The 26545-nt window shown below is 37.2% G+C and overlaps 1 protein-coding gene across 2 annotated transcripts in view; it reads left to right on the forward strand.

Moving 5' to 3' along the window:
• ttbk1b (tau tubulin kinase 1b) overlaps nucleotides 1–25811 on the forward strand; it is a 28909-nt gene extending 3098 nt beyond the window's left edge. Inside the window, exons 2-16 of one of the 2 annotated variants that reach the window (XM_082143022.1) lie at nucleotides 683–773; nucleotides 1850–1993; nucleotides 2873–3020; nucleotides 4440–4513; nucleotides 4588–4728; nucleotides 4816–4920; nucleotides 6006–6071; nucleotides 6254–6346; nucleotides 6514–6639; nucleotides 7563–7717; nucleotides 7842–8055; nucleotides 8165–8340; nucleotides 9655–10171; nucleotides 21420–22756; nucleotides 23545–25811. In XM_082143022.1, the coding sequence (XP_081999148.1) occupies nucleotides 1886–1993; nucleotides 2873–3020; nucleotides 4440–4513; nucleotides 4588–4728; nucleotides 4816–4920; nucleotides 6006–6071; nucleotides 6254–6346; nucleotides 6514–6639; nucleotides 7563–7717; nucleotides 7842–8055; nucleotides 8165–8340; nucleotides 9655–10171; nucleotides 21420–22756; nucleotides 23545–23989 (3705 nt within the window). In that variant the 5' untranslated portion in view covers nucleotides 683–773; nucleotides 1850–1885 and the 3' untranslated portion in view covers nucleotides 23990–25811. The remainder of the gene's footprint in view (nucleotides 1–682; nucleotides 774–1849; nucleotides 1994–2872; nucleotides 3021–4439; nucleotides 4514–4587; nucleotides 4729–4815; nucleotides 4921–6005; nucleotides 6072–6253; nucleotides 6347–6513; nucleotides 6640–7562; nucleotides 7718–7841; nucleotides 8056–8164; nucleotides 8341–9654; nucleotides 10172–21419; nucleotides 22757–23544) is intronic. The other variant, XM_082143021.1, reaches the window with a different exon arrangement.
• Nucleotides 25812–26545: the final 734 nt, after the last annotated feature.

Here is a 26545-nt window from a genome sequence, read left to right on the forward strand (position 1 = left end):
TGTAAAACGTGTTATAGAATATGAGTAATTTTTATTGTACAATACTGAAAAATATTTTAAAATAAAAAGTATGAATTACTTTATAGTAATATTACATATAACTGTTATACTTCTTTATATATAACTGTTATAAATAACTGTTATTCTTGCATTGAATTGTTAAAATTATGTTTTTAGTAAAAAGGTACAAATTAACTTATAATTTATGATAAATAGGCATTCCCACAATTCTTTGCATGATTGTCTCAGTTGTTTAGATTTTATTTAGAGACTTTGTTTTTGATTTTTTTAATCATCATGCTTTTTGTTGCAAGATTATTTGTTACGTAATGTTTACTATGCTTACTATAAAAGTTATTTTATGTAATGACATATATAATTAGGGAGAGTAAAATACAGCAAACAATATGACATCCCTTAGTGCTTGTAACATCACTTTTTATGTTTGTAAATGTTCTGGCAACCACAACTGCCAGTTTTTACTGTACATTGCTATAACATTATTATACATTATTTGTATAAATGATAAATTTATCTGACATTTAAAGCATTTACCTTAAATGTGTTTTTGAGCAATCCATTGCACTGTAAATTAAGTCGATAGATTTTTTTTTTGATGGTATAATTATGAATAATTATGTATACTGAAATACCATCCTGATTTGCTGTTCTGGATGTTAAGGGTGGAGAATAAGACGAGGTATTCCCTAAAATACCTAGGCCTATATGGCTATGCATTAACTTTCTCAGATGAAGGTGTCAGAAGCGTTAAGGTGAGAGTCTTTTCAGTTTTATTAATTCGATTAATTTATAACCCATTGCATTCTTTAGAGAGAAAGTTCAATTTAGGTGAGAGTGATTGTGTTTTATAACGGTAAACAGAAAGAAATGTCTGAAATATGTTAAGGATTTAAGCATACACAGAGTATGCGAATATAAACTAGAAGCATGTGAAAAATAATCGCTGTTTGTGTTTCCATTTTTATATGGTTAATAAGTGCCTGTAACATTATGAGAGCATGCTTAAGGGTGTAGTCCAGTTCTGACAGACAAGTGTCTGACCGGCTCTAGTGGATACCTGATACTCTGCTGCAGACATTACAGAAATCTCGAAGAGGCGGTAGAGGATTTGTTTTCTTGTTCAGGGTCTTTGAATATGTGTGACTGTTTTCAGAATTCTCTGTTTTTGTAAACAGCATGTTCAACAATGGTTTAAGACTGTTGGAATGAATGAAATGTATACTATTTTGGCCAAATTTTTGCAGCGGATGCCTTTGTACGACCTTAAAAAGGGTTCATTGATTATGGAAAAAAGCCCAGGCCCAGATTATGACCTCCAGAGAAACATATGTCTGTTCCTTCTGGTGTCTGTATTGTATTCTTCATTCTGATAGACACAGTGCTATTTTTGTTGTCACTTGTCTTGTGTTGGGTTGGTTTTGTAGATACTTCTTTTGCGTTTAGAGCTTAAAGATGATGATTTTCCTTAAGCTATTCATTTGCATTCAAGTTTTGTTTCTGAATGTGTCAATTCATTATTATTTTAGGGGAATACATTCATGTCAGGATTTAAACCTGGAAATACTCAGAAAGTTTAAGTAAAAAAAAAAAAAAGAAATAGAAAGGTTATTATGAATGAATGAGGAATATGTACGATTTTGTAAGCAAAATGAGAATATACCAAATACGAAAGCATTCTCAAATCCCTGTTATTTCTTTCAGGGGGGTTTTTTCACTCAAATTATAATAAATAATAAAAAAATAGTTGTATTGGACTCCACAGTGCAATATTTTAAAATGCAATATTGTGGCATGCTAGTTTAGCAGTTGTGTGCACACTGTGTTTCAGGTAAATGGCAGGGTTTGGTAAAGTTCTGGCCAGCCGATGCAGTGCGTAGGGCCCGTTGTCCACGGCGACGAAAACATGAACGGGGCGGGGGAGCAGGTCGACATCTTGCCCCCCAACTGTTTGGTGAAAGAGCGCTGGAAAGTGGTAAGTGTGTGTTTGTCTATATTTAGGTGGGAGTGTGTTCATGGAATAAAGATGCCTAAAGTGTCTGTTGCCTTTGTAGCCTAATCGCACAGGACAAAATGGTCCACATATGACAGCAGATGCTTTTAAATCAACTCAGTCTGGCTTCTCTCCAAAATTCTCCCAAACCATTTGGTTGTGGGCCAGTTCATAGCACTTCTCCTTCAAGCAGATGTCCTCAGAAATTATTTGTGGCTGTTTTACTGTAATAATATCTTTGATGGGGATGGTGGTGGTCCGTAAAACAGAGTCTGACTCATTTGTTACTGGCTTAAACTGAATCCTGTCATAACTCATGTGATAAAGCATGTTTAAGCCAAGATTAATCGATATGTTTAGCGCATGCTACTAGAATTGAAATGCACGGAATTGAATTAAATCTTTCTTGAGTTTAGTAATATGCTCAGAGATCGGAGCAGCTCAAATAACTCAGACAATCAAATTTTGTGATACAATTTATTGCATGTAAGTACAAATCCAGCCTGTTACAATCCACAAAATCTTTTCTCTTCAGTGAATTTAGCTGTTTATTTACGATGTACATTAAAAATAAAGGTCCTTTATTGGCATCTTAAGAAGGAGCTTTAACATTCATTTTCATTGCACAAAAGGGCCTTTATAGTGGAAAAAAGGTTCTTTAGATTATTAATACGTTCTTCACACAAATTTCTTTGGGGAACCCAAAATGGTTCTTCTATGTGAAAACCATCTTTGGACCCTTTTTTTTTTTAAGAGCGTATATTGTGCGAGACCAGCTCTGACTCAAAGCATGTGGAATAGATGACACAGGTTAAATCAATGCTCTGCTATGACTGACCTTGCTATTGTTTGTGTATTCAGCTGAAGAAGATTGGGGGTGGAGGGTTCGGGGAGATATATGAGGCCTGCGACCTGTTGTCACGGGAGAATGTGGCTCTTAAAGTGGAATCCGCCCAACAGCCCAAACAAGTGCTAAAGATGGAGGTTGCTGTGCTAAAGAAACTTCAAGGTGAGGAGACTGAGAGGATGTGTATGCATTTAGTGTCTTATTCAAGTTAGCTAAACAGTTAGCTGTTGACAAACAACACAGGTCATTGTGTCACTTGCAGCATCAAACTGTATTTGAGTTAAGCCATTATCCATCTCATCAATCTCCAAGACACTAAGGGCCAGATTACTAACAGCTTGGCGCCAGTTGAAACCCTCATTTGGCATTAAAAAACTACTGTCAGGATTTACTAAAGACACGCAGGGAGAAATTAGTGCTGAAAAGGCGGGGACAGGGCTATTTTTGCGGCTGACCTTATTGCATATGCATTTGTAGGAGTTTCCCTTTTAGACGCAACATTTATGGGAGGAGAGTATTTAAATTAATTACGCAAGGTTAACTAAATTTACTAAGGTTTGCGCTAGTCAATTTACTGGTGTTTGCGCCATTATTTAACCCCCCAAAAAAGCTTGGTAGATTGTGTTGGTCATTATGGAAATGATCCGGCTGCATCTGTGTTCTTTCATTTGCATCATCAGTGCAGAATTTTCCATTCCCATTGCGCTTTTATGGGTTTGCACTCTCACACTAATTTACCCTGTTTAGTAAATCTGGCCCTTAGTGATTTTGTTCCTCATATTTTTGTTTTAGTGGCTTAATGCAAGGAATATTCAACAAATGTGTCATAAAACAACATTTAGGTATCCTCTATAAACTTCTGATTGTAAACTTTTTCACTGAATCAGTGTTTTCTTTAGTAGGCATATTAGAATGATTTCTGAAGGATCATGTGACACTGAAGACTGGAGTAATGATGCTGCTTTCACAGGAATAAATTACATTTTAAATTACATTAAAATGGAAAAAGTGATTTTAATTTGTGATACAATTTCACAATATAACAATTTTTGCTGTAGGTTTAATCAAATAAATGCCGCCTTGGTGAGCATAAGAGACTTCTTTCAAAAACATTAAACATTAAATATGGGGTAGTGTACAGTACATCTTTGTATTTAGATCATAAGGAATCAAGCAGGATCTGGAAAAATATGTGACAGTTCATCTGTTGTTAATATGCCCATCATAATGTTTTCAGATGTGCACATATGAAACGCACACAGAGACACACTGTGACTTTCATGCCTGTCAAGGCAGTTAGCCTCAGCTGTAGTTCAGGCATACCACTGGGAGTCTGTATGACTAATGAGCGTGAAGAACTGAAGGAAAGTGAGGTTACCACACTTTTTCTCCCTCCCTCTCTTTTTCTTTCACCGCTCTCACATGTCTTTATAACCTTCATGGAGGACATGCTGGAATTCCTAATGTCACCGCCTCTGTACCTGCTTGCTGAATGTGTTTTGTATGTGCGAATTAGTGAAAAAGCTGTAATATGTGTGATTTCAGTGTAATATCTGTGACATGCTTTCATTTCTTTTGCAGGAAAGAATCATGTTTGCAAATTTATTGGATGTGGAAGAAATGACAAGTTCAATTACGTTGTCATGCAGTTGCAGGTACAGTATTTTTTTAAACTTCTTATTCTTATGTGTGTGTGAAAGAAACTGCAGCTGATTCTCTCTTTCTGTAGGGAAGGAATCTGGCTGATCTCAGGAGGAGTATGCCTAGAGGGACGTTCAGTATGAGCACGACTCTACGGTTGGGGAAACAGATCCTGGAGTCCATTGAAGCCATTCACTCTGTGGGCTTCCTGCACCGGGACATTAAACCGGTACGTCTCACTGTTTCCATCTCTTATCTTTCCCAATCCATTTACCTGGCTTCTGTCAACTGATTCTGGTCTCTCTCTTATCCTTAGTCTAATTTTGCCATGGGCCGATTGCCGTCTACCTGTAGGAAGTGTTACATGCTGGACTTTGGTTTGGCACGACAGTACACTAATACAAATGGGGAGGTGCGGCCAGTAAGTATTGCTTTTGCTTTATTTTGTGGGACATTCTTGTTCTTCCTTCTTTATATTCTCTCAAATACTATTTGTGTTAGTTTTTAAATGTTTTATTTAAATGGAAATTACCTTATAAGCAACATTTTTCACATTTGTTTCTTGCATGTGCAGTTTTTATATTTAGTTGTGATGCTTTATGTTTCAGGAATTATTTCTAGGGATGCACCGATATCACATTTCTGGCCAATTCCATTAAAGGGTTAGTTCACCCAAAAATGAAAATGATCACATAATTTATTCACCCTCAAGCCATCCTAGGTGTATATGACTTTCTTCTTTCAGCCAAACACAATCGGAGTTATATTAAAAAATATCCTGGCTCTTCCATGCTTTATAATGGGAGTGAATAGTACCAAAAAAGTGCATCCATCCGTCATAAAAGTAATTTGTATGGCTCCAGTGGGTTAATGTATCATGCATCCCTATTTATTTATTTATTTATTTGATTTGCCTTTCACTAATAAATGTTATTATTTGTATGTTTGAATTCATTTTATGTTTCACTTTTCTCAGTTTTGTTTTGCAGTTCTGTTTTGGCTCTCATGTTGAATCGCATGCTCCCCCGCCAAAGATGTTTGTCCCTGTTACCATAGCGACACAGTCATATTGTGAGTTTTCCAAAATTTTGGAAAGATTCCTTCCTTACCCTCTGAAGGCTTTTAGAAATTACACAATCCTCCCTAATGGTTGTGCCCTTAAATTTCAAATGCTGAATCCTGCAACATACCCCTTTGGACCTATCCACACACCCCTGCCGTACCTTCTCATACTGTACCTGAATCCTACACATTTACTATCTCTATGTAAGAAACTTCCTGTGTCTTAAATTAATTAGACTCTATCAGGCTAAGAATCCCAAAAAAGGTCAAAAAGTTATGAAAGTAGCTATACATAATTCCTGTTGCCCCACCCTTCCTTATATTTCCTTTCCATGTTTGCTTTGTTTTGATTATGTATTTACTTATTCCAACCAAAGTGTTAAAGTATAAAATGAAAGTGATATGACTTCTTATTATGAGACTCTTTTAAATGTTCTGCTTCAGCCCAGGACGGTGGCTGGGTTCAGAGGAACAGTACGCTACGCTTCCATTAACGCTCATAAAAACAAGGTAAGTGTAGTGTCAGCTTCAGAGAGGACGCCCACTGACCAAACACAATCCAAACATATTCATGAAACATATTCACTTGGCTTTATGCAATATCTAACTGTATGATTCTTGGCCAGAATAAGATACAATGAGATTTTTTTTTTTTTAAATAAAGAAGTAAAAAATTGTCCCCTTCTTAACAGGAAATGGGTCGTCATGATGATTTGTGGTCGTTGTTTTATATGCTGGTAGAGTTTACTGTTGGACAGTTACCATGGCGTAAAATAAAAGATAAGGTAAGACAGTTGTTTTACACTCACATTAGCCAGGGGCTATGAAGAAAATGGAACTGAATTGAGTGAATTAACCCTTGTTGTGCTCAGTCTTAAGAGCTTTTGTTTAAAATATTTAAAGCCTTCAGAGTTGTTATTAATTGTGTCTGTAATGTGTATCTGGTGAACAGGAGCAGGTGGGACAGATTAAAGAGCGCTATGAGCACAGGATGCTGTTGAAACACATGCCTGCTGAGTTTCATGTCTTCTATGACCATGTGCTGGATTTGGATTATTTCACCAAACCTGATTATCAGGTAAACCCTTCACACACACCTCTAATCACCCACTTCCTGTGCTCTTACCTCCTTATTGAATTTTTTTGTGTGTGTGACAACAGTTTTTTTGTGTGGTCGTCAGAGAAAAAAGATCAAGGAATATATATATATATACATATACATATGTACATCAAAAGTGATAGTAAAAACATTTATAATGTTACAAAAAGATTTTTTACAAATCTTTTTATTTTACAAATAAATGCTGTTCTTTAAAACTTTCTATTCATCAAAAAATCCTGAAAAAAATCATTGGTTTCCAAAAAAATATTAAGCAGCACAACTTTTGTAAGAACACTGATAGTAAGAAATGTTTCTTGAGCACCAAATCAGCGTAATTTAATGATTTCTGAAGGATTATGTGACTAAGTAATAATGCTGAAAATGCAGCTTTGCCATAACAGGAATAAATTACAATTTACAAATATATTAAAACAGAAAACAATTGTACTGTATTTTTAATCAAATACCTGTAACTGCAGTCTTGGTGAGCATTAGAGACAACATTACAATTACATTAGAAAAAACATTACCAACCCTAAACTTTTGCACGGCATATACAGTATATACAGTATATATGAAGACTTCAGATGCAAAATCCTCTAAGTCCGTCTAAAGTTTTTGTTTAATATTAACATTTTTATCAGGCTCCTATAGGTTTCTACCCAAGTACCGGCATTTCTGAATAGGTTGAGGCTGGGATTTAGTGAGTCTGCAGTGAAAGTATTTGAAGAACGTATACCATGTGCGGAGAGCATTCACTCAGTATTATTATCTCATTTTTGACAGAGGTGGCTTTTAGAGTCTTTTGCATCAGAGGTCTTCATATATATATATATATATATATATATATATATGTATATGAAAAATTAATTTTCTTTCTTTTCTTCTTCCTGGTGTAGTTGCTAATGTCAGTATTTGAAAACAGCATGAAAGAAAGGGTGATAACAGAAAATGAGTCGTATGACTGGGAAAAATCTGGAACAGATACGGCCCTCCCCAGCAGCACACACACACCACCGCAACAAAACACACGGCAAACTGCTGCCATCGTGGGGTAAGATTACGCTTACAACAGTATCAGACCATTTCCACAATGGGATTTGAAATGACTGTGATTCTTATATGGCTTTGAATGATATGGATGCCATTCTGATATGGCTTTGAATTGTCTCTGTCAGGGTGGTGAATGTGACACTGGTACCTGGCGAATTACCGAGGGAAAACACTGATGATGTTTTGCAAGATGAACAATTAATTGAAGATGACCAAGAGAACGCCCCACCTGCTTTGATACCCAGGAGGCCTAGCGAACCTGCTCCAGCCCCACCTGCTGGTGAAGGATGGGATGAAACTGACTTCAATCGTAACAAACTCAGGATCAGCATTAGTAAGGTACTATTTTTTGATGTATAATGCCCAATTATTCAAATGAATTGAATTCTAATTAGTTTGAAACATGCTTTTAGATCAATTAAGTGTTTAAAACGTCTTTTCCTCCTAGACACAAGTAGCATCAGAGGATGGGGAAGAGCCTGCCGGAGGAGGGAGGTCAGTTTCCCCAGCGAGGGGCGGAGAAGCAGACGCTCAGGCCCGCCCTCCAAGGTACCGGAGAGTAAACAGCCCAGAATCAGACCGCCTGTCTGCTGCAGAGGATAGAGGAGATGGTGCAGATAAACGGTAAAATTTATCACTCTATCCCTCTGGCTGACATTTAGCTATCTAAAGGTCACTCGACCTCATGTGTCTTGTTGGTAATAAAAGCATTCAAAAGTGGCTTTCTGAGAAAAAATCATGTAAGGTTTTTGTTTTGTACTATAACATTCTTCTCTGACATTTCGGGTGGCATCTGGGAATTTACTGAAAGGAAAGTGCATGCTTGTCTTATTATGGAAACATATGGCATTTTTAAGATCAAAATGGCTTGGAATGCCAAAAAAAAATTCTTAGGAAAAGTAAAATGAAAGATTAATGCAGTTTTTAATCGGTATAATGAAGTATAATCTTAAAATATCTTTTTTTCAACCCTTTTTGTTGACATTTCTGACTAATCTATCATTAATTACATAATTATGAAATTATCTCATAGGACTGTTAATTATTATTAGTAATAAATATTATAATATTTGATATAGTAAACATTGACCATATTTATTGGTGTCTAAATGATTAATTATTAAATGTAATATTAAAGGTTTACAGAAATAATAGCACATTGTAGCTAATTATTCCAAACTACAACATTTGGGATATAGAGATTAAAGCGTCTGATTCGATTAAACACAAATATAAATTTATTATAGTTATTTTGCTGTAATTTTATTCAAAGCATCATAGCATGCTGTATAGCAGTTTGTGGATAAACATACACTACCATTTAAACAATTGGGGGTAAACAATTCACTTTTTTTGAAAAAAGTATTTTGTGCTTCTCTTAATCTACATAGACTTTTTGAATATATTAATACAATTTTAAAATAACAGTTTTCTATTTTAATAAAATCTTTATGTAATTTATTCCTGTGATGGCAAAGTTGAATTTACAGCATAATTAGTCTAGTCTTCAGTGTCACATGATCCTACAGAAATCATTCTAATATGCTGATTTGGTGCTCAAGAAATTTAACACCAGTACTTTTGTGGAAAGCATTATACATTTATTTCAGGATTCTTTGATGAATAGAAAGTTCAAAAGAACAACATTCATTTGTTCCTTTTCATTTGATTACCTGACCTCCATTGAAGGACCAGGTAACCATAACTTAAAAGATCAAATGAATGTTGTATTCTTTTGTAGCATTTTAATTGTCTTTACTGTGACCTTTGATTTATGCAATTTAAATTAAACACAATTTATTGCATCCTTGCTGAATACAAGTATTAATTTCTTTAAAAAACAAAACAAAAAAACAGTAGTATTCTGTAGTTAAATACTTTTAAATACATTGTTGTTCAGTTGATTCTGTGTCTTAGCCTTTGTGTGTTTTGTTGCAGCTCTCGTTTGGACATGCTGGGTTCTCCATCCAGGCACGTCTATTCTTCCCAGCCTGCTCAGATGTTCTCTTTAGACGCTGGACAGGGAGAAAGACTGGCCGGTGGCCGCCATGATGTCTCTGCAGACGGTGACCAGGAGGCCCACAGCAATGCCTTCATCCGCTCAGTCCCGCTGGCAGAAGAGGAGGACTTTGACAGCAGGGAGTGGGTGATGATTGATAAAGAAACTGAGTTGAAAGACTTCCATCCTGGGGCAGAGCCCACCACCTCAGGCACCACAGATGAGGAACCAGAGGAATTACGCCCTCTTGAGGACCACGAGGAGAGAAGAAGGAGAGGAGCGGTGCACGGGTTGGGTGGAGCTGAGGCTGTTGTGCGGCCCAAAACTCAACGTGGGGTGATGATTGTAGCAGAGGAGCAGGGTCTGGGACCAAGCCCCGCCCATTCACCTTGTCACTCGTTGCCTCAAACCTGCCCAAGAAGGAGGGAGTCGGAGCCGTTTGGACCTGATGGCCCGGTAAGTCACACCTGAGTGTGCATGTGTGGGCAAGTGTGTGTATGAATGAACGTTATCACTTTATATGTTTGATGATCTTTAGCACCCTGATAACAGCTTTTTGAAAGCTTAAAGGGATAGTTTACCCAAAAATGAAAATTCTGTCATCATTTACTCACCCTCGTGTTGTTCCAAACCCATAAGACTTTGGTTAATCTTCACAACACAAATTAATATGTTTTTTAATTAAACCTGAGATGTTTCTTGTCCCTCCATTGAAAGGCCAGGTAACCATAACTTAAAAGATCCAAAAAGGTTAAGGCGTCGTAAAACAAATCTATAGTAATCAAGCGGTTTCATCCAAACCTTGTGAAGAGATATGATCGCTTTATATGATTTTACAGATTTAATTTAGGATGAACAGATGTAAATTAATTTTAATGTATTGGTTTTCATGCGTCACGCACACATGAGAACCAAGCGTGTGACTCATGAATTTATATGTGAATAAAAGCCTAAATAAAATCTTAATATCTTAATTTGTTTTTCGAAGATCAACCAAAGTCTTATGGGATTGGAACAACATGAAGGTGTTTTTTGGTTGACTTATCATTTTAAGTCTAGTTTGAAATATAATTTATTGCATGTTATAATTTTTTCACATGCCATTGGTCTGCGAGTACATGCTTGTTTTCAACAGTCAACATGAATTTTACTACACAGCTCATTTTAGTTTTGCAATGTGACATATCTGAGTGAAATAGGATATTCAACAACAACAAAAATTACTGTAGCAAATGGGATGAAAGGATTGTCATTTCAGAGGAAGAGCAATTATTATTTTTTTCTTTTTCTTTGTTTTTTAGGCTTTTTAGAATAACGATGAATAGATCAAATGAATAAATATGGCCATTTTTGATTTCATGTTGTCTTTAAATGCCTTTTAGAGAAAGACTATGTGCTTCTAAGGACCCAACACCTGTCTAATTTATGTCTGTACTCGGTACACTGGCATAGATTTAATTATTGTTGAGAAAATGTTATGTTCATGACTGAATTATTGTTTTTTGGTTTTGTTCCATCTTTGTGAATAAACACAATAAACAATAAATAAAACAGTAACAGCTTACAACAAGGGTGAACATTAGTACATGCATTTGGTACAGAATTTATTAATATTATATTTATAATATATTACCTTTTTGGGCTCGATAAGGTTTTTTAATGTTTTTGAAAGAAGTCTCTTCAGCTCAATAAAGCTGCATTTATTTGATAAAAAAAATATATTATCTCAATAAATAAAAAAACAGTTTTCTATTTTAATATATTTAAAAATGTAATTTATTCCTGTGATACAAAGCTGAATTTTCCAATAAATAAATAATAATAAAAATAATTTAACATTTCAAGTTGTATTCGTTAATTTAATATGAACGAATGTACAAGTGTGGTTGTACATGATATCCCTTACTGGGTGCTCTAGTGTGTGTGTGTGTGTGTGTGTGTGTGTGTGTGTGTGTGTGTGTGTGTGTGTGTGTGTGTGTGTGTGTGTGTGTGTGTGTGTGTTTAGATTGTGTTTAAGTGTTAGGAAATACTACTAGCATTTTTGCTTCTAGCTGCTGGGTGGGTTAGGGTTAGGGTATTTTATTTTACATTTATTTTTATTGTACAATGTCATATTTTACATAATGACATTACCAGTACAAGAAAGTCTCTTTTAAGATACTGATAACTTGTATTGCAAGATAATTAGCATACATTGTTTGTATATAAGTGTAGTGTATGTACGCCCCCCTGATGTATATGTGAGTGTGTTATGGAATCCTATACATTTGTGTTTAGTTGCATATTTTAGGGTTCTATGGTTGTGTGTTTATGTGTGTGTGTGTGTGTGTGTGTGTGTGTGTGTGTGTGTGTGTGTGTGTGTGTGTGTGTGTGTGTGTGTGTGTGTGTGTGTGTGCGCACGTCATGCTCAACAGTTTACAGCCAAGCTTAGTTTGCTCATTGGTCATACGGTCGCCGTGATTTTGCCAAGACATGTTCCTGGATCAACATATTTTGTTGATCCTGGAACATAATTTCTGTCCTAATCCCTATCTTTACTCAGAGGGATAAAAAATCTGAGGGAAATGATAGGTGAATAACACTGATGTAGAAGCACCTAACCCTGGTTGTAAGCCTAAACTAGACATAAACTGTAATCTTGTACCCAAAAATCTGATTGGTTGATCGGAATGTTGTTCCAGGATCAACAAAGACGTTGATCAAGGAACATGTTGTACTTGGTGAAATCACGTTCACCTTCGTGGTCCAGGGGTCTGTGTGCACACGGTGGCTCCTTCACAACATGTAGAACATACATTCACTCACACCTAAGCTTAATCAAGCCTGTCTTTAGCGTTTAGACAGATGTGGGCTGGTCTTGTCCTCTGAATGAGTTACAGCACATCTATGTGTTTGTACCACCCATTTGACATAATGTATCGTATATCACTTGTTTTTTATTGGTGTGCTTTTGTGTGTGCATCACACATCACACACAAAAAAGACAAAAAACACGATTTTTTTCAATACTTCGCGTTTTAGTTTTTCCTCAGCCTGATTCCTCTTTTCCTCCACTCTTATTGGTCTTTTTCAGTTGGAGGAGGACAGGCCACACCCACATCACTCATTCCCGAGGCCCGCCCATTTGAGAAGACTGGCGTCGTACGTGTTTTCCTCCAATACCATGGACACGGAGCACTTCCCCCACGACCCCGCCCTCGGGGCAGCGGCCATTCAGCGCAGCCGCTCAGCTGAAAGCAGCCCCGCCCACCGTCACGCCCATCGCAGACACATGCCCCTGTTGCAGGGCAACCCCAGAGCCCGGCATTCTGTACTAAATATACCACGCCTACACATTCAGCAAATGCTGGCCAAACTTATGAACAAGACATGATTCACGCACCATCAACGTACACAGATGCACACGTGTGGTGCCGTTTTAATAGAAGAGGAGTACGGTGCCCGCTTTTGTGCCCATAGATGAAAAGAAATCATTATGGAAGCTTGGGCAATAAACTTGGTCTGTGATTGTGAGATCCGTGTGCGTGTGTGAGAGATTGTGTGTGTGTCAGCAAGACATGAGATCCTCTCTAGCTACACTGAAATGTGTTATTGGATATTTTAAATTAAAAGGTTCACCCTAAAATTACAATTGTGTTATCATTTACTCACCCTCATGTTGCTCCAACCCCTATGACTTTTGTGGAACTCAAAAGAAGATATTATGAAAAATGTCCAAAAGTCAGTGCTGTTTTTGGACCACATTGTTCTTCATTGCATGGACGAAAACAAATATCTTCTTGAATGTTCCACAGAAGAAAGATATTCATTCAGGTATGGAATGACATGATGACAGAATTGTAATTTTTGGGTGAATTTTCCCCTTACTTGGGACAATTGGAGAAAGATAAATTATTCTCCAAAACAAAGCAATTATGTACAATGCTGTAAGATGTATTTACTCATAAAGACACTGTACACTAAATATTTTGTAAAAAAAGAAAAGCAAAAAAACAAATTTTTACCTCCTTGGAGGATGTTTGCAGAGCTGCTGGTGTCAGGTGGGACAGGCACATTGACTGAAGTGATGAGAATATAATTTGTTGTTGTTGTTGTTGTTGCTTTGGCCTCTTAGAATCTCATAACACCATCATGTTCTGTGTAAGAGGACAGATGTGATGCAGGCTGATAGTGTGATTGTGTTTTCAATGTTGAATGTCGGCCAAAAGCAGTTACTTAAAAAGGGTGCGTTCACCTGCTGTTTGTTCGTATAGGACACCAGAAGGACAGTGAGTGCTTGCTAAGCTATTTTTGCACAGTCTGTTCGCATCAATATGATCTCAGCATATATAGAACCTGTCAAATGCCACAACATGCACCTCCAGGCGGGATGAATGGCTTTCTTAAGCAAGCATGACAGAATTTGAACTGATGGATCTCTTTATATAGATTCTGATTGGGGTCTTTCGTAGCCGAGAGAAAGTGTGACATTAATCATATACAGCATGTGCAGGGTTCAAAGGCTTTGGACCTATAAAATAATCCAGTTGCTTGGATCCTCTGGCATTTCAAGCAGAGTGTTTTCAATTTAAAGAAGAGAAAATGAGTAAAGAAAGAGAGAATGAGTTGTGTGTACACATGTGTGAGTAATAGGCCTGAATTAAATGCTCTGCATGGATAAAAGTATGTGGACACACATTTCTATTTAATGAATTTGGCTGTTTCAGCTACATCCTTTACTAACAAGGCTGCATTTAAGTCTACTTTTTTTATGCCCTTCCCTCGCTAACTTTCCCCCATCTCGTTTACACGGATGTGCATCATTGCTTAAGTTGCGCGATTGCCCACTACTGGCGGAACCCTTGCAATGTGTTTAAATGCAATACTTCTTCTTGTTCTCCTTCTTCTTCTTCTTCTTTTTTCTTCTTCTTCCGACTAATTTTGCACACAGATAGAGGACAGTCTGAACAATAACGACAGCAATTTTAGAGTCTCTAACGCAATCCCTCTAGTGCCACCAACTGTCCAAATTTGCACCCACATTTACTGTATGCTAATACTGTTTGAACCTTAAGGTCTGGAAACAAAACAAAAAATCCGCCATTTTGAACTTTTGCGAACTCCTCCTAGACCGTTCGTCCGATTTTTACAAAAATCTAACCAGATGATCTTTAGACGATGCAGACAGAAATTCTGTTTTTTTCAATTCTGAATTCAAGTTGATTTGTCAAACCGTTCTCGTATTATGGTCAAACAGATTTGACGAAGAATACGCCAAAATAGACATGAGGCTGTATCTCCACAATGCTGTTTCGTATCCAGACCAAACTTGGTACGTATAATCACAAGCATAACTTGAGGGTATGTGCGGTGTTTCGCCACTGTGCCACCTAGTGGTCAGGAGATATGGAAATTGATATTTTTGCTTATAACTACTGAACAGTTTGACCAAAAATCAAGAGACTGGTCTCTTAAGATTCGGTGCAGCATGCCTATTGTAATGATACTGCTCTTAATAGATTCTCTGAGTCATGCTGAGAAGATAGATACCAATTTTGTTAGACTTCACTTTTTCCTGTCCTCCATTTTGATTTTCTTTAAAAACGTAATTTTTTGAACTCCCCCTAGTTCATCCAATTTTCACCAAATTCGAGTCAGATCATCTTCAACCTATGTCGGCAAAAAGTTGTGGATTTAGTGTCAATAGACAAAACCATTTTTCGTATACCGCATCAATGAATTTGATGCCATAATTCCAAACTGCATCTGAGGCTGTATCTCTGGAAAACATTTGACATATTGACACCAAACTTTATGTGTGTAATTATCACTCAAGACTGACCACACCTGATCAATTTGGTGTCAGTGCCACCTATTGGTCAACAGTAGCAATTATGTTACATTACAAGTGATTGTATTTATGGGCTTTGAACAATTTTGCTTAAAATCGTCTACATGGTCTATGGATCTGCCTGAAGCGTACATATTGAGTAGATTTACTCCCTTGGTCAAAATCAAGGAGACGATTGTCTGTCCAAATAAACTTCCCTTGCCCACTTGACAAAGTTGAACGCACAATGGTGATGGGGATCCCCCAGAGGGGAAGTGCTTAGGGAAGTTCACAAGTATATGTCTAAAAGTGGAGTTAAAGCAGCACTCAGTAGCTTCGGGACTTCTTCGCTGTATTCTCGCTTTTTGCTCGCAGGTTTCTCTCTAGAGCTCCCCCACAGCTTCGGAATAGATATTTGACAACACTGTCGTAAAAACTCGTTGGTGATTCTCAGACACCAGAGGCTATAGATCAACGACATCAAAGCAGATGGGACGTTCTTTAAAACGTCTTCTTCATTCGGGTTCGGACAGCGTGAGGGAGTGCAATAATGACAGCATTTTAGCAGATTTCTTTTGGCCGTAAAGCAATTGTTTACATCGCGAGACCTGATATCACGCGAGACTTCCTGACGCAGTGGCCGGCGGCCCGCCGGCTCAAAGTTGCAAGTGCGTATTTTCCGCTCACGGGCACCAGGGGGGTGCGAAACGACCACCATTCAACCCGAAATAAGTCATATAACCATTCCAATGACTCCGAAGCTGTTCAGTTAAGGTAAAAAAAGTTACTTAGTTCATCTTTAAACGCAGCCCAGGTATACAGCCGTACAACCTCCTCCTAAACCTTTTTAGGTAAATGGCCATGGTTCAAAAAATTATATGCTTAACAATTGAATGTCGGTTTGGTGTGTGTTTACATACTTTTGGTCATGTAGCCTAGATTAATTGTGATATCACATTGTCTTCCATATTAGCTATAAAAATAAATTTAAAGATAATTTTCTCTGCCATAGTTATTTAAGTCAGTATTACAGAAACATATGCATATCGCTTTCAGATAGAGGGATATTAGGTTCTATGTGAACTCAAGCAGTGTTTATCTGAGGGCAAGAAAGACATAAACAACATCCTCTATGTCAAGACATCTGACTAATAGTTAGTGAGTTGAGAAATTTATAAAGTTCTGGAATAGAGATATATTATATATATTATATATCAAAGTGCAATAGAGATCAAGGCAATAGGAGCGTAAAAGGAAGACTGAGCCTCTTTCTTTGGTTTTGTCACACATGCATTAATGGTTTGATGCACACATGCAGGATTTGAACTTGACTATAATTTATCATTCAGCAAATGAATGTTGCCATTTTTGTTCCTGGGCCTAGACTTGACATTCTACGTTAGTGTTTAAAGTCACAGTCGTCACATAAATCAATGCATAAATAAACTTTTGAATGCAGAAGCGCAGTATCGGTGTCATAGAAATTAGATCACATATTGTGTAGTAATCAGGCACGATGCAATAAACTGACAAGTGTTACGTTTTTTTACATACATAAATACATACATACTATTATAATGTTTATTAATGTTTTGAATTAGCTTTTATTTTTATATTTGTTGTCTTCTTTTTAATTTTAGTTTAAGTTTTAGTCATTTTGTTATGCGATTTTGTCATTTTTATTTAACTTATTTTTTTTTAAAATTTTAGTACTTCAACTTAAACATTTATTTCAGTTAGTTATTATTTCAGTAACATTTCTAATTTTTAATAGTTTTAATTTTAGTTAACAATAAAACACTGGTTCTGATTGGCTGATTGTGTCACATTTTCACAGACAGACAAGTTGGTTGTGCCTGGTTAGTGCACAGTGTTAGATATTTCCTATGAAAAATGAAGTAGCATTCACACATTATTGAAATTATCGCTTTATCCTCTAGCCTCAGTTCAGTTGAGATATGTACATATCTGTTGGGAGATTGATTTTTTGTCAGTGTATTAATGTTTCACTTAAAATTCATGCTGTAGAAATGCTATATGACTCAATGCTGGATATCAATGCATATGCGAACCATCTTGCTGAAGATGTAGAATTTCTTCTTAAACTATAATTTGCCTCGCTGGGCCAACTGCACCAAACTCTGAGTGGTAAAAAAACACATGAGTAAAGACTAAGTTCATTATTTATGGAATATTGGTTTGGAACTCAGTGTTCATAGCAGTTGGCTCCTGGCATCTGTGCTGCTTTGCTTTGGGTGTTTTAATGCAATTTACACCAACCACTGTTTATCTGGAATCACCAATGTACTGTAATGTGTATGTTCAGAAGAGTTTGTAGTCTGAATTGTGTGAAACAGCTGATCCAAATGTCTTCCTAACGGAGAAGAGTAGCACAGACTGAATGAGTGTATATATGTATACAAAAGCTCAGCTGTAAATGAACCCGGGTTTTTGTTTGTTATGCAGGATAATAGTACCGGTAATAGTAATGATTTCTGCATCCCAAAGATTGTTAATTGATGAGGCATCAAATACACTACTGTTTAAAAGTTTGGGGTTGACGATATTTTTAATGTTTTTGAAAGAATTCTCTTATGGTCACCCAGGCTGCATTTATTTGACCAAAAATACAGTAAAAACAGTAATATTTTAAAATGATTAACTGTTTTCTTTTTTATTATATTGTAATGTAATGTAATGGCAACGCTGAATTTTCAGTAGCCATTTCCCAATGTCACAGGATCCATCACAAATTCTTCTTCTCCTTTTTTTTCATCAGAAATCATTTTAATTTGCTGATTTGGTGCTCAAGAAACATTTCTTATTATTATCAATGTTGAAAACAGCTGTGCTGCTTAATATATTTGTGGAAACCGTGATACATTTTTAGGAATTTTTGATGAATAGAAAGTTCAGAAGAACAGCATTTATTTAAAATATAAATATTTTGTAACATTATAAATGTTTTTACCTTTTGATCAATTTAATGCATCCATTCTGAATAAAAGTATTGATTTCTTTTTAAAAAATCCCAAACTGACCCCAAACTTTTGAAAGGTACTGCTTATACACATTTGATCAGATTTAATCTTGACAAGACAAATATCTTTTTATTAGTATATTTAAATTCTTTAAATTTCTTATTGCCCAGGAAATGTAGTGTTTCCACGCTGATAAAGATTTAAAGAGTCAAATTTCTTCTCTGCTTTACTGAGAGACTGTAAATAATGATGCCCATTACTTCTGAATCTTAGTGTTGTTACATGTTTTACATGTTTTATGCTAAATTCATTATAAGCCGAACAGCTTTTCATTGCAGTCCTGCTTCATGCCATTCAACATTCATAACCTCTCACATTCTCTGTCTCTAACTGGGTCAATCTTTGAGCTTGTCTGAACTCCCTAGAGACCAACCTTGAGCTCCGAGCAGCGTGAAACAGCGTTTAGCAACGTCTGTTTGTATAGAAAAAGGTTCAAATGTATTCTTTTTATCTATTTCATAACGTGCTGGGAAAAATCTAAAACCATGTAGATGGCTTCTCACACATCAGTATTGTTATGAAGAAATTTGAAGACATTTTTTGAGTCAAAATTTATATCATACGAACAAAAAAACAAACAAAAAAAAACAAAAAAAATGTATATCATACGCTGGACTTTTTATTGCTGATAAATGTTACTCGTCGTCATCAGCTAATCCCAGACCTGCTCATAGAAGCGTTACATGTGTGAATCAGGGTCAAACTTCAACTGCAAGAGTCTTTCACAAAATAGCTAGTGCAATAAACACCATAGGGACTATATAGTAGACTTAATAGTATTATGTACAAGCATGTATTTTTGGCTTTTGTAAAAGTATAAGTCTTTGGACAGATAGCTGAACATGCTGCTGTACTAACACATTCCTCTGTCTCATTCTCTCTGTTTGTGTCCATCGCTGTACATACTGTTGGCTGAGCACTGTCTTTGAGTCTACACTTGAAATCACAAATGGGCTAAATCATTTAAAAAATATTACACTGTAAAATGGACTTTTGTGCCTTTTTAACTATGTATGTCATTCTAAAAAGACAATCCTGCAAAGCTTGTATACAACCAAATCACAAGTAAATAATCAGAAAAATGACTAAATTGTGGTCTCTTCTCTCACAATGTGGTCCAAAATTGTTTTTTAATTTCTGTATTCTTATTGTGCATATAAAATTATATTTTAATTACTTTTATTTATTTAAATATATATATACACACACACACAGTTGTGATCGAAATTATTCAACCCCCATTGCAAATCAGGTTTATTGGCAAAATGTACAGACTTTCAGGTGTTTGCAATGAACAAATCAAACTAAAGTAATTGTATGTATGCATGCAGTATGCTTCATTCTTCTTCCTCCAGACATACCGCTGATCCATAGGGTCGAAAAGTTCCAGTTTTGTTTCATCGCCTCACAGAAAAGAATCCCATAACTTCTGTGGCTTATTTATATGATTTCGAACAAATTGGAGCTGACTTTTCTTGTGCTTTTGGGTCAGTAGTGGTGAATGTCTTGGAGTTCTGGCATGGAAACCGCATGCGTTTAGTACGTGCCTTACTACCTGTTGCCACCAAGTCTTGCTCCAGGTCTTTTGCTGTCACTTGAGGGTTTTTCTGAACCTGCCTTCTCAGAAATCTGGTCTCAGAAAATATAACCACTGTTCCTTTAACTTTGAGCTTGCAAACTATGCTTCTAACGGTGTCTCTAGAAACATTTTTGTGCTTTCGTTTTTTGTATCCTGTTCCTTGTTTGTGGTGGTGATGATATCTTCCCTTAACTTTTTGGACCATTGTCCATATTAGTAACATGCAGTCAAACATGACACTCAACAAACCTAGCCAGTTCAGGTATTTCATGTATTCTAGCTCAAGCATACCTGGTGCAACTAATGAAGTTCTTGATTAGTTGCATCACGTGTGTTTGAGACAACACATGTTTTGCAGATTTGTGCTGTTGTGAGGGATTCTATTCAAGGGGTTGAATAATTTTGAGACTGCAGAAGTCTTCAAAGTTGCATTTTCAGTTCAATTTGGGGAAACCACATAGCTGAACTATTTCAATTACTTTTGTTTGATTTGTTCATTGCAAACAGCTTGAAAAAGTCTGTAAATTTTGCCAACAAACCTGATTTGCAATAACGTTCTGTCGTTCAAAGGTTTAAGCTTTTTTTGGAAATGAATACTTTTATCCAGCAAGGATGCATTAAATTGATCAAAAGTTCAAGTTTTAATCATTTGTTATTATAATTTTCAAAATTATGAAATTTTGAGCTTTTGATCAATTTAATGATAGATTTTTGATCAATTTTCAATACATACTACTTTATTCACCAATAATGCATTAAATTGATCAAAAATCAATCGCAGCGTTAGTTCTGGCAAGTTACATCAGTCAAGCTCGCTTACCCTAATTAATTACCCTCCTCCATCCCCAGCTCCTCCTCTCATCCAGTCAGGACTTGGCCTTCTGATATTCCTCTTCAATTCAGACTCATTTCTCTTGAATCATGTTGTACATTACATTATTGAACATTAATGATTTCTGCAATACATTTATGTTGGTTCTGTTCTGTTTACCCTAAGGGGGGTTATTGCTGCTGTCCCTTCTCTTGTCCTTGCTAGGCTGCAGGGAGTTCTTGCCCAGCACAGAACCATACCACCAATCCAAACTGTATGCTAATTTTCAATCATCTTTGATGATAGTGGTCCTGACAGAAGTTGTATATGAAATTGCATTAAGCATTAAATTGCATTAAGCAAAAAAATAATTATTTTTCTAATACTAATACTAATTTGAACTTATCCAGCTCTTTTAACATTACTTCACTCATTTCTTTTCTCTTTTTCTTGCATTGTTACAGGAGATCGCAGTGGCTGAACCTTCACCGTCTTCCTCTCAGACGCGTATGAAGCGAGTCGACTTTGTGTCCGGTGTGTTGATGTTTGACGATCTTAGAGAGGAGGGTGCAAAGATTGGAGGTTCTGGCAGTGACGGAAGCCCGCACAGTAGTGAGGGAAGTCCGGAGGGCGCTGCGTCTACCCTACTCGCCCCCGCCCACCGGGATCACGACCAAGAAGAGGGCTCACGCACGCTGGTGCTTGTGTCTGCTGGTAACGGGCAAGTCTCACCTGGAGACGGGCAGGGAACACTCGCCGCATTGACACCGCAGGGAGAGCGGCCCATACCAGAGGAATCCGAACCCGGGACTCTTTCCTCTGTTATTAGGTCTGAGCCCAGACCTATCATCATGACATCTGCAGCTGTAATCACCAGCGGTTCTTGCTCGCCGCCTTTCACCAAGGTGGAACGCACTTTCATCCACATTGCTGAGACTACACATCTCAATGTCATGACAGCCAGACATCGCCCGCCTGGACTGGATGAGTTGATACCTAAGTGTGAGGTGACGGGTGGAGAGAAAGAGGAGAGGGAAGGAGTTAGTGAACGAGAGCAAAAGGAGAGCAATAGAGAGAGGATTACAGTAGAACAGGAAGAGGACGAGAGGAAAAAAGAAGAAAGTGAAGCTGAAAATGGCAGGCAAGCTGAAGAAAAAGTAAATAAAAGTGGCAGAGAGGAAGCAGAGACTGTGTTTTTAGCTGAGTCACATGACCAGCCAGAGACTACAGCCATTGAGGAGGACTCCAGAGAAACCAAAATGGAAGTCGGACCAGAAGGTGTCGTGCCAGAAGTCGACCTGCAAAGGGAACAGGAACAGGAAGAGTGTCAATCTCCGACCCCTGAACAAAACAGAGATACAGAGGTGGAGGATGAGAAGGACATGTCTCCACCGGAGGGGGAGTCACTCAATAGAAAGCCACTCCCACAGAGGCATAGCCGTATTCCTGTTCTTATGTCGGAGGAGGAAATGGGCTCAGACAAGTCATCGCAGAGTCAGGAGCAGTTGCAGCGAACTCGCAAAAGCCGGCAACAACAGCTGGCCCGCTTCGTTCTGGAGCGTAAACAAACACATCTGATTCGTTCTCGCTCCGCCTCCTCGCCCTCCCCGACACTCTCAACCACTGCATCTGAGGATGAAACCCACCAATCAGACGACTCTAAGAGAGGAGAGAGAGGAGCAGATGGGAGAATTAGGAGCAGAATCCCTCGGCCAGTCACACCCATCAGGGGGTCTTCTGACCAACTGGGGGGTACGACCCTCCTGCAAACCCAGAGATCTGTGTCTTTCATTCAATACAGGTTGGTGGAACAGAATTGCAATTTAGAAGTCATTCATTTGAATCTACACTACCAGTTAAATGTTTAAACACACTGAATTTCACTGGATTTACGTTTTTTATGATCTTATAAACCTTTCCATCTTAAGGCCTATAGATATGTGTTTGTGATATATGTATTTATATATCAGTCAAATATAAAATGTGCCTGCCAGAACCGATGGTCTACTATACTATATAATGAAGGAATTTTTTTTATAAATTAAATAAATATATATGTAACAAAATGATGTACATATATATTTTTGTATATTTTTTTTAAGCTGGACCTTTTTTTTTTTTGTTAATACATAATTCCCTTACTCCCTCCATGGAAAACAATTATAAAAGAGTATAAAAAATAAGTATAGCAAAATTGAATGAATGATAAATATACATAACAAAATAATTATTAGCTATAGTTTTTATGATTCTCTCCTGGTTTAACAGTACTCTCTAATTGTGGTTTATAACACACAGAAAGTAAAAAATGTAAAGGATATAAAAAATAAAAATAAACTGTATATAAAAATATACAAAATATATAGCTGCCTTTATATTTTAGGACAGAGGCATCATCACATTTGGATGTCTGTTTATAAAATCTATTTACTTTCTTGAAATTTCTTGCTCGTAATGTGAAATGTAAAGTTATGAAAACTGAACCTCAGATTCAGCTTGGCACTTTTACTGACTATGTAAGGAAAATTATACAAGACTATCCTATAATAGCTCTGAGTGATATGACTCATTCTTTCCTCTCTCCAACAGAACCAAAAGTTCTGTCAATCCCAGGATTCAAAAGTCTGCAAGTCTGCACACAAATATCCATCAGCAGCCACCTAAACCTCAGCTCCGCCCCTCAAAAACACTTCCACCCCGTCCTCCATCTTCCGGCCCCTCCCACTCACAGGGAAGTCGGACCGCCACACGTACTATTACTCGTACCTTAACTCTTAACTCCACTCGAAGCATTAGCACCTCCCCTCGGAGCCACGCCACCTCTCGCACCGACAGCCCCTCGCCTCAGCGCATTCGCCGACAGCCTATAGCCAATGAAACACAACGACAGCCCCAGCAGCCCAGACCTCCTTGCCCGTCGCAGTCCAGATCCAAACCTCAGGACTCCACCCCCAAAAAGAGCAAAACCCACCCATCAACCTCATCTCAAAAAGCGAAGAAAGACCCACCGGACTCAAAGACTACAACGAGATAATTACACTGCATTGAAGGACTTCATTCCTCCAGATGATCTTCATCCTCAGCATCATCATCATCACAATCAACAGTGTTGGACTGCACCTCTCACAACACACAACAGATTCAACCAAACATGTTCGTTATTCAGCCAAGTGACTGCAGCAGCTACTGAAATACCTCTGATGAGGAGAACCTCTGACATTTATTCACACAGTGAGTGTACTAAACTGTGTGAGGGGAGGGCGAGTTGTCATTAATGAAGTGTGTTGGACTGATGAACACACCTCATATGCCTTAAACCTGCAAAGGAAATAATTGCTGCCATCACAACAAAGCTTCCACAGGCTCTATCCTTCTGTCCATGGCGCTAATGCCACTATCATGTTCAAGAATACAATCAATCCCATTGTACAAGTTAGAATCGGGTTTTACTGCAGCTTTAAAGCTTTTAAATACATTACTGTACATGCCATTTATTTTATTTGAATATCACTTCCCAAACTGTTTTTGACTAACATCACAATATCAGAAACTGGAAAAAAAAGATAGCTTTATTTAAACTTACAAAAACCTAAAATGTATCAAAAGTCCCAAATTGTCTAGTTGGTGTTTGGGACAGCCTCAAGTCAATTACTGTGTGCTAAAATTTGTATTTATCTCAAACATAATTATAATAATCATATGCACCTAGACTTGGTATTTCTGTGCAGAATATACTGGGGGAAAAATGTCATATGGTACATAAATCTGGTATTAATACCTAAATGTAATCTTGATGACTAATGTTGCTGCTACAGTTTGATGTCAATCATATAATCATCTTGGCCCCGCCCACTGTATGTGTTTCTCTCTCTGATCTATCCATCCGTGACACCCGTCTGCTAAATTTACTTATAACCGGATCCCGGACCAGCGGTGTGCATTTGGAAATGCTCGTTCTGTTTATCGTCTTTTGCAAAACTGTAGATAATGTAAGCAGTACTTTTGAAAAACAAATTTATATTTTTGTTCCAAAAAAAACAACTAAAGATGAATGGATGAAAATAGGATTAACTTAGTTGCATTTTTCTCAGTCTCAGACTGATCTGTATGCAACTTTTACAGTTCAAAGAACACTGGAGGAAGCTGAGTGAAGGTCAAAGAGAACATCAAAGCTTCTCAAAAATCACACACACAAAGGAGAATAAAGCAGCAGGAACCAATAATGTGTGTGAAAGCAGCATGTCTGGGGTGTGTAAATGTACTCTAGGATGTTATTTTTTATGCAGTACTGTTACTCCCGAGTGTCTACAGCATGTGTTCAAAGGCCGGTAATCTGACGTGGAGTTTAAATGACTAAGGTGCTATAAGATTTTTCCTTCATGCCTGCTCTAGTCATTGGTGTTTTTCCCCATCCTGTGCTTGGAATAAAACCTGAATATTCATGAAGATTGTCAAATCAACAGAGGAGAAAAATATCCTTAGTGCACACTAGCCAGTATTATTTGTGAGTTAACTTAAAGGGAGTGCTTGATTTGAACCATGCCCCACTGCAAAACCATTGCATGCTGTTGTTTGGATGAAATAAAAGGAAAATACTTTCTGCTGTTTGTTCCAGAATGTTCCATCGGCAGAGAACTTTGAAGACTCTCTCTGCTCTTAATACAGACAAGATATGAGGAAAGACATCTCCTCGTGGTTGGTCATCTCTTTTCAGAGTGTCACTTTAAGAGAATATGCATGAATGTGTTTCATGAATCATGATTGACTAACTTATACTAAGGAGCAACCTTTCTGAGTTATACAATTTAAAATTATTACAAATTATCAATGATGCCATTCAATAAACGCAAGTTTCATCACTGTTCCAGTTGATAGTTTTGTATCTTTTGTTTTGTTTTGTTTTCAGAAAATAATAGTGGATGTTCTGCATAGGGAATCTGCATGTCCTGGCTGTTGTGAAAGTGAGAGTGAATTGAGTATCATCTGCACAAGAATTAAGCAATAACAGAAGCCAGAACACTATGTAATCACATCATCTTTGATCTTAGTGTCCTTCAGACTAGTGCAAGCATTACTAGTTCAAGATGTTTCTGTTAACCATTCCACCCTAAAAATCATTAATAATGGTGGGGAAACAATAGGCTAGCAATAAGGTTCAAAGTTTGGGCTGCATTTATTCATTCAAAAATACAATAAAAACAGTAAAATTGTGAAATATGAATGCAATTTAAAATAACTTGCTATTCTATTTGAAGGTATTTTAAATTGTAATTTATTCCTGTGATGGTAAAGCTGAATTCCCAGCAGTCATTACTCAGTCTTCTGTGTCACATGATCCTTCAGAAAGCATTCTATGCTGATTTAGAAAGAGAAAGTTCAAAACAACAGCTTTTATTTGAAATCTTTTGTAACATTATAATCACCTTTACAGTTTCTTTTGATAAGTACTAATGTCTTAAAAAAATCTTACTGACCCCAAGATTTTAGTGTGTGTGTGTGTGTGCGTGCGTGCGTGCGTGCGTGTGTGTGTGTGTGTGTGTGTGTGTGTGTGTGTGCGCGCGCGCGCGCGCATACCTCATACCGATCCAAT

This window comes from Leuciscus leuciscus (assembly GCF_965113295.1).
Source record: "Leuciscus leuciscus genome assembly, chromosome: 17".
Classification (NCBI taxonomy): Eukaryota; Metazoa; Chordata; class Actinopteri; order Cypriniformes; family Leuciscidae; genus Leuciscus; species Leuciscus leuciscus.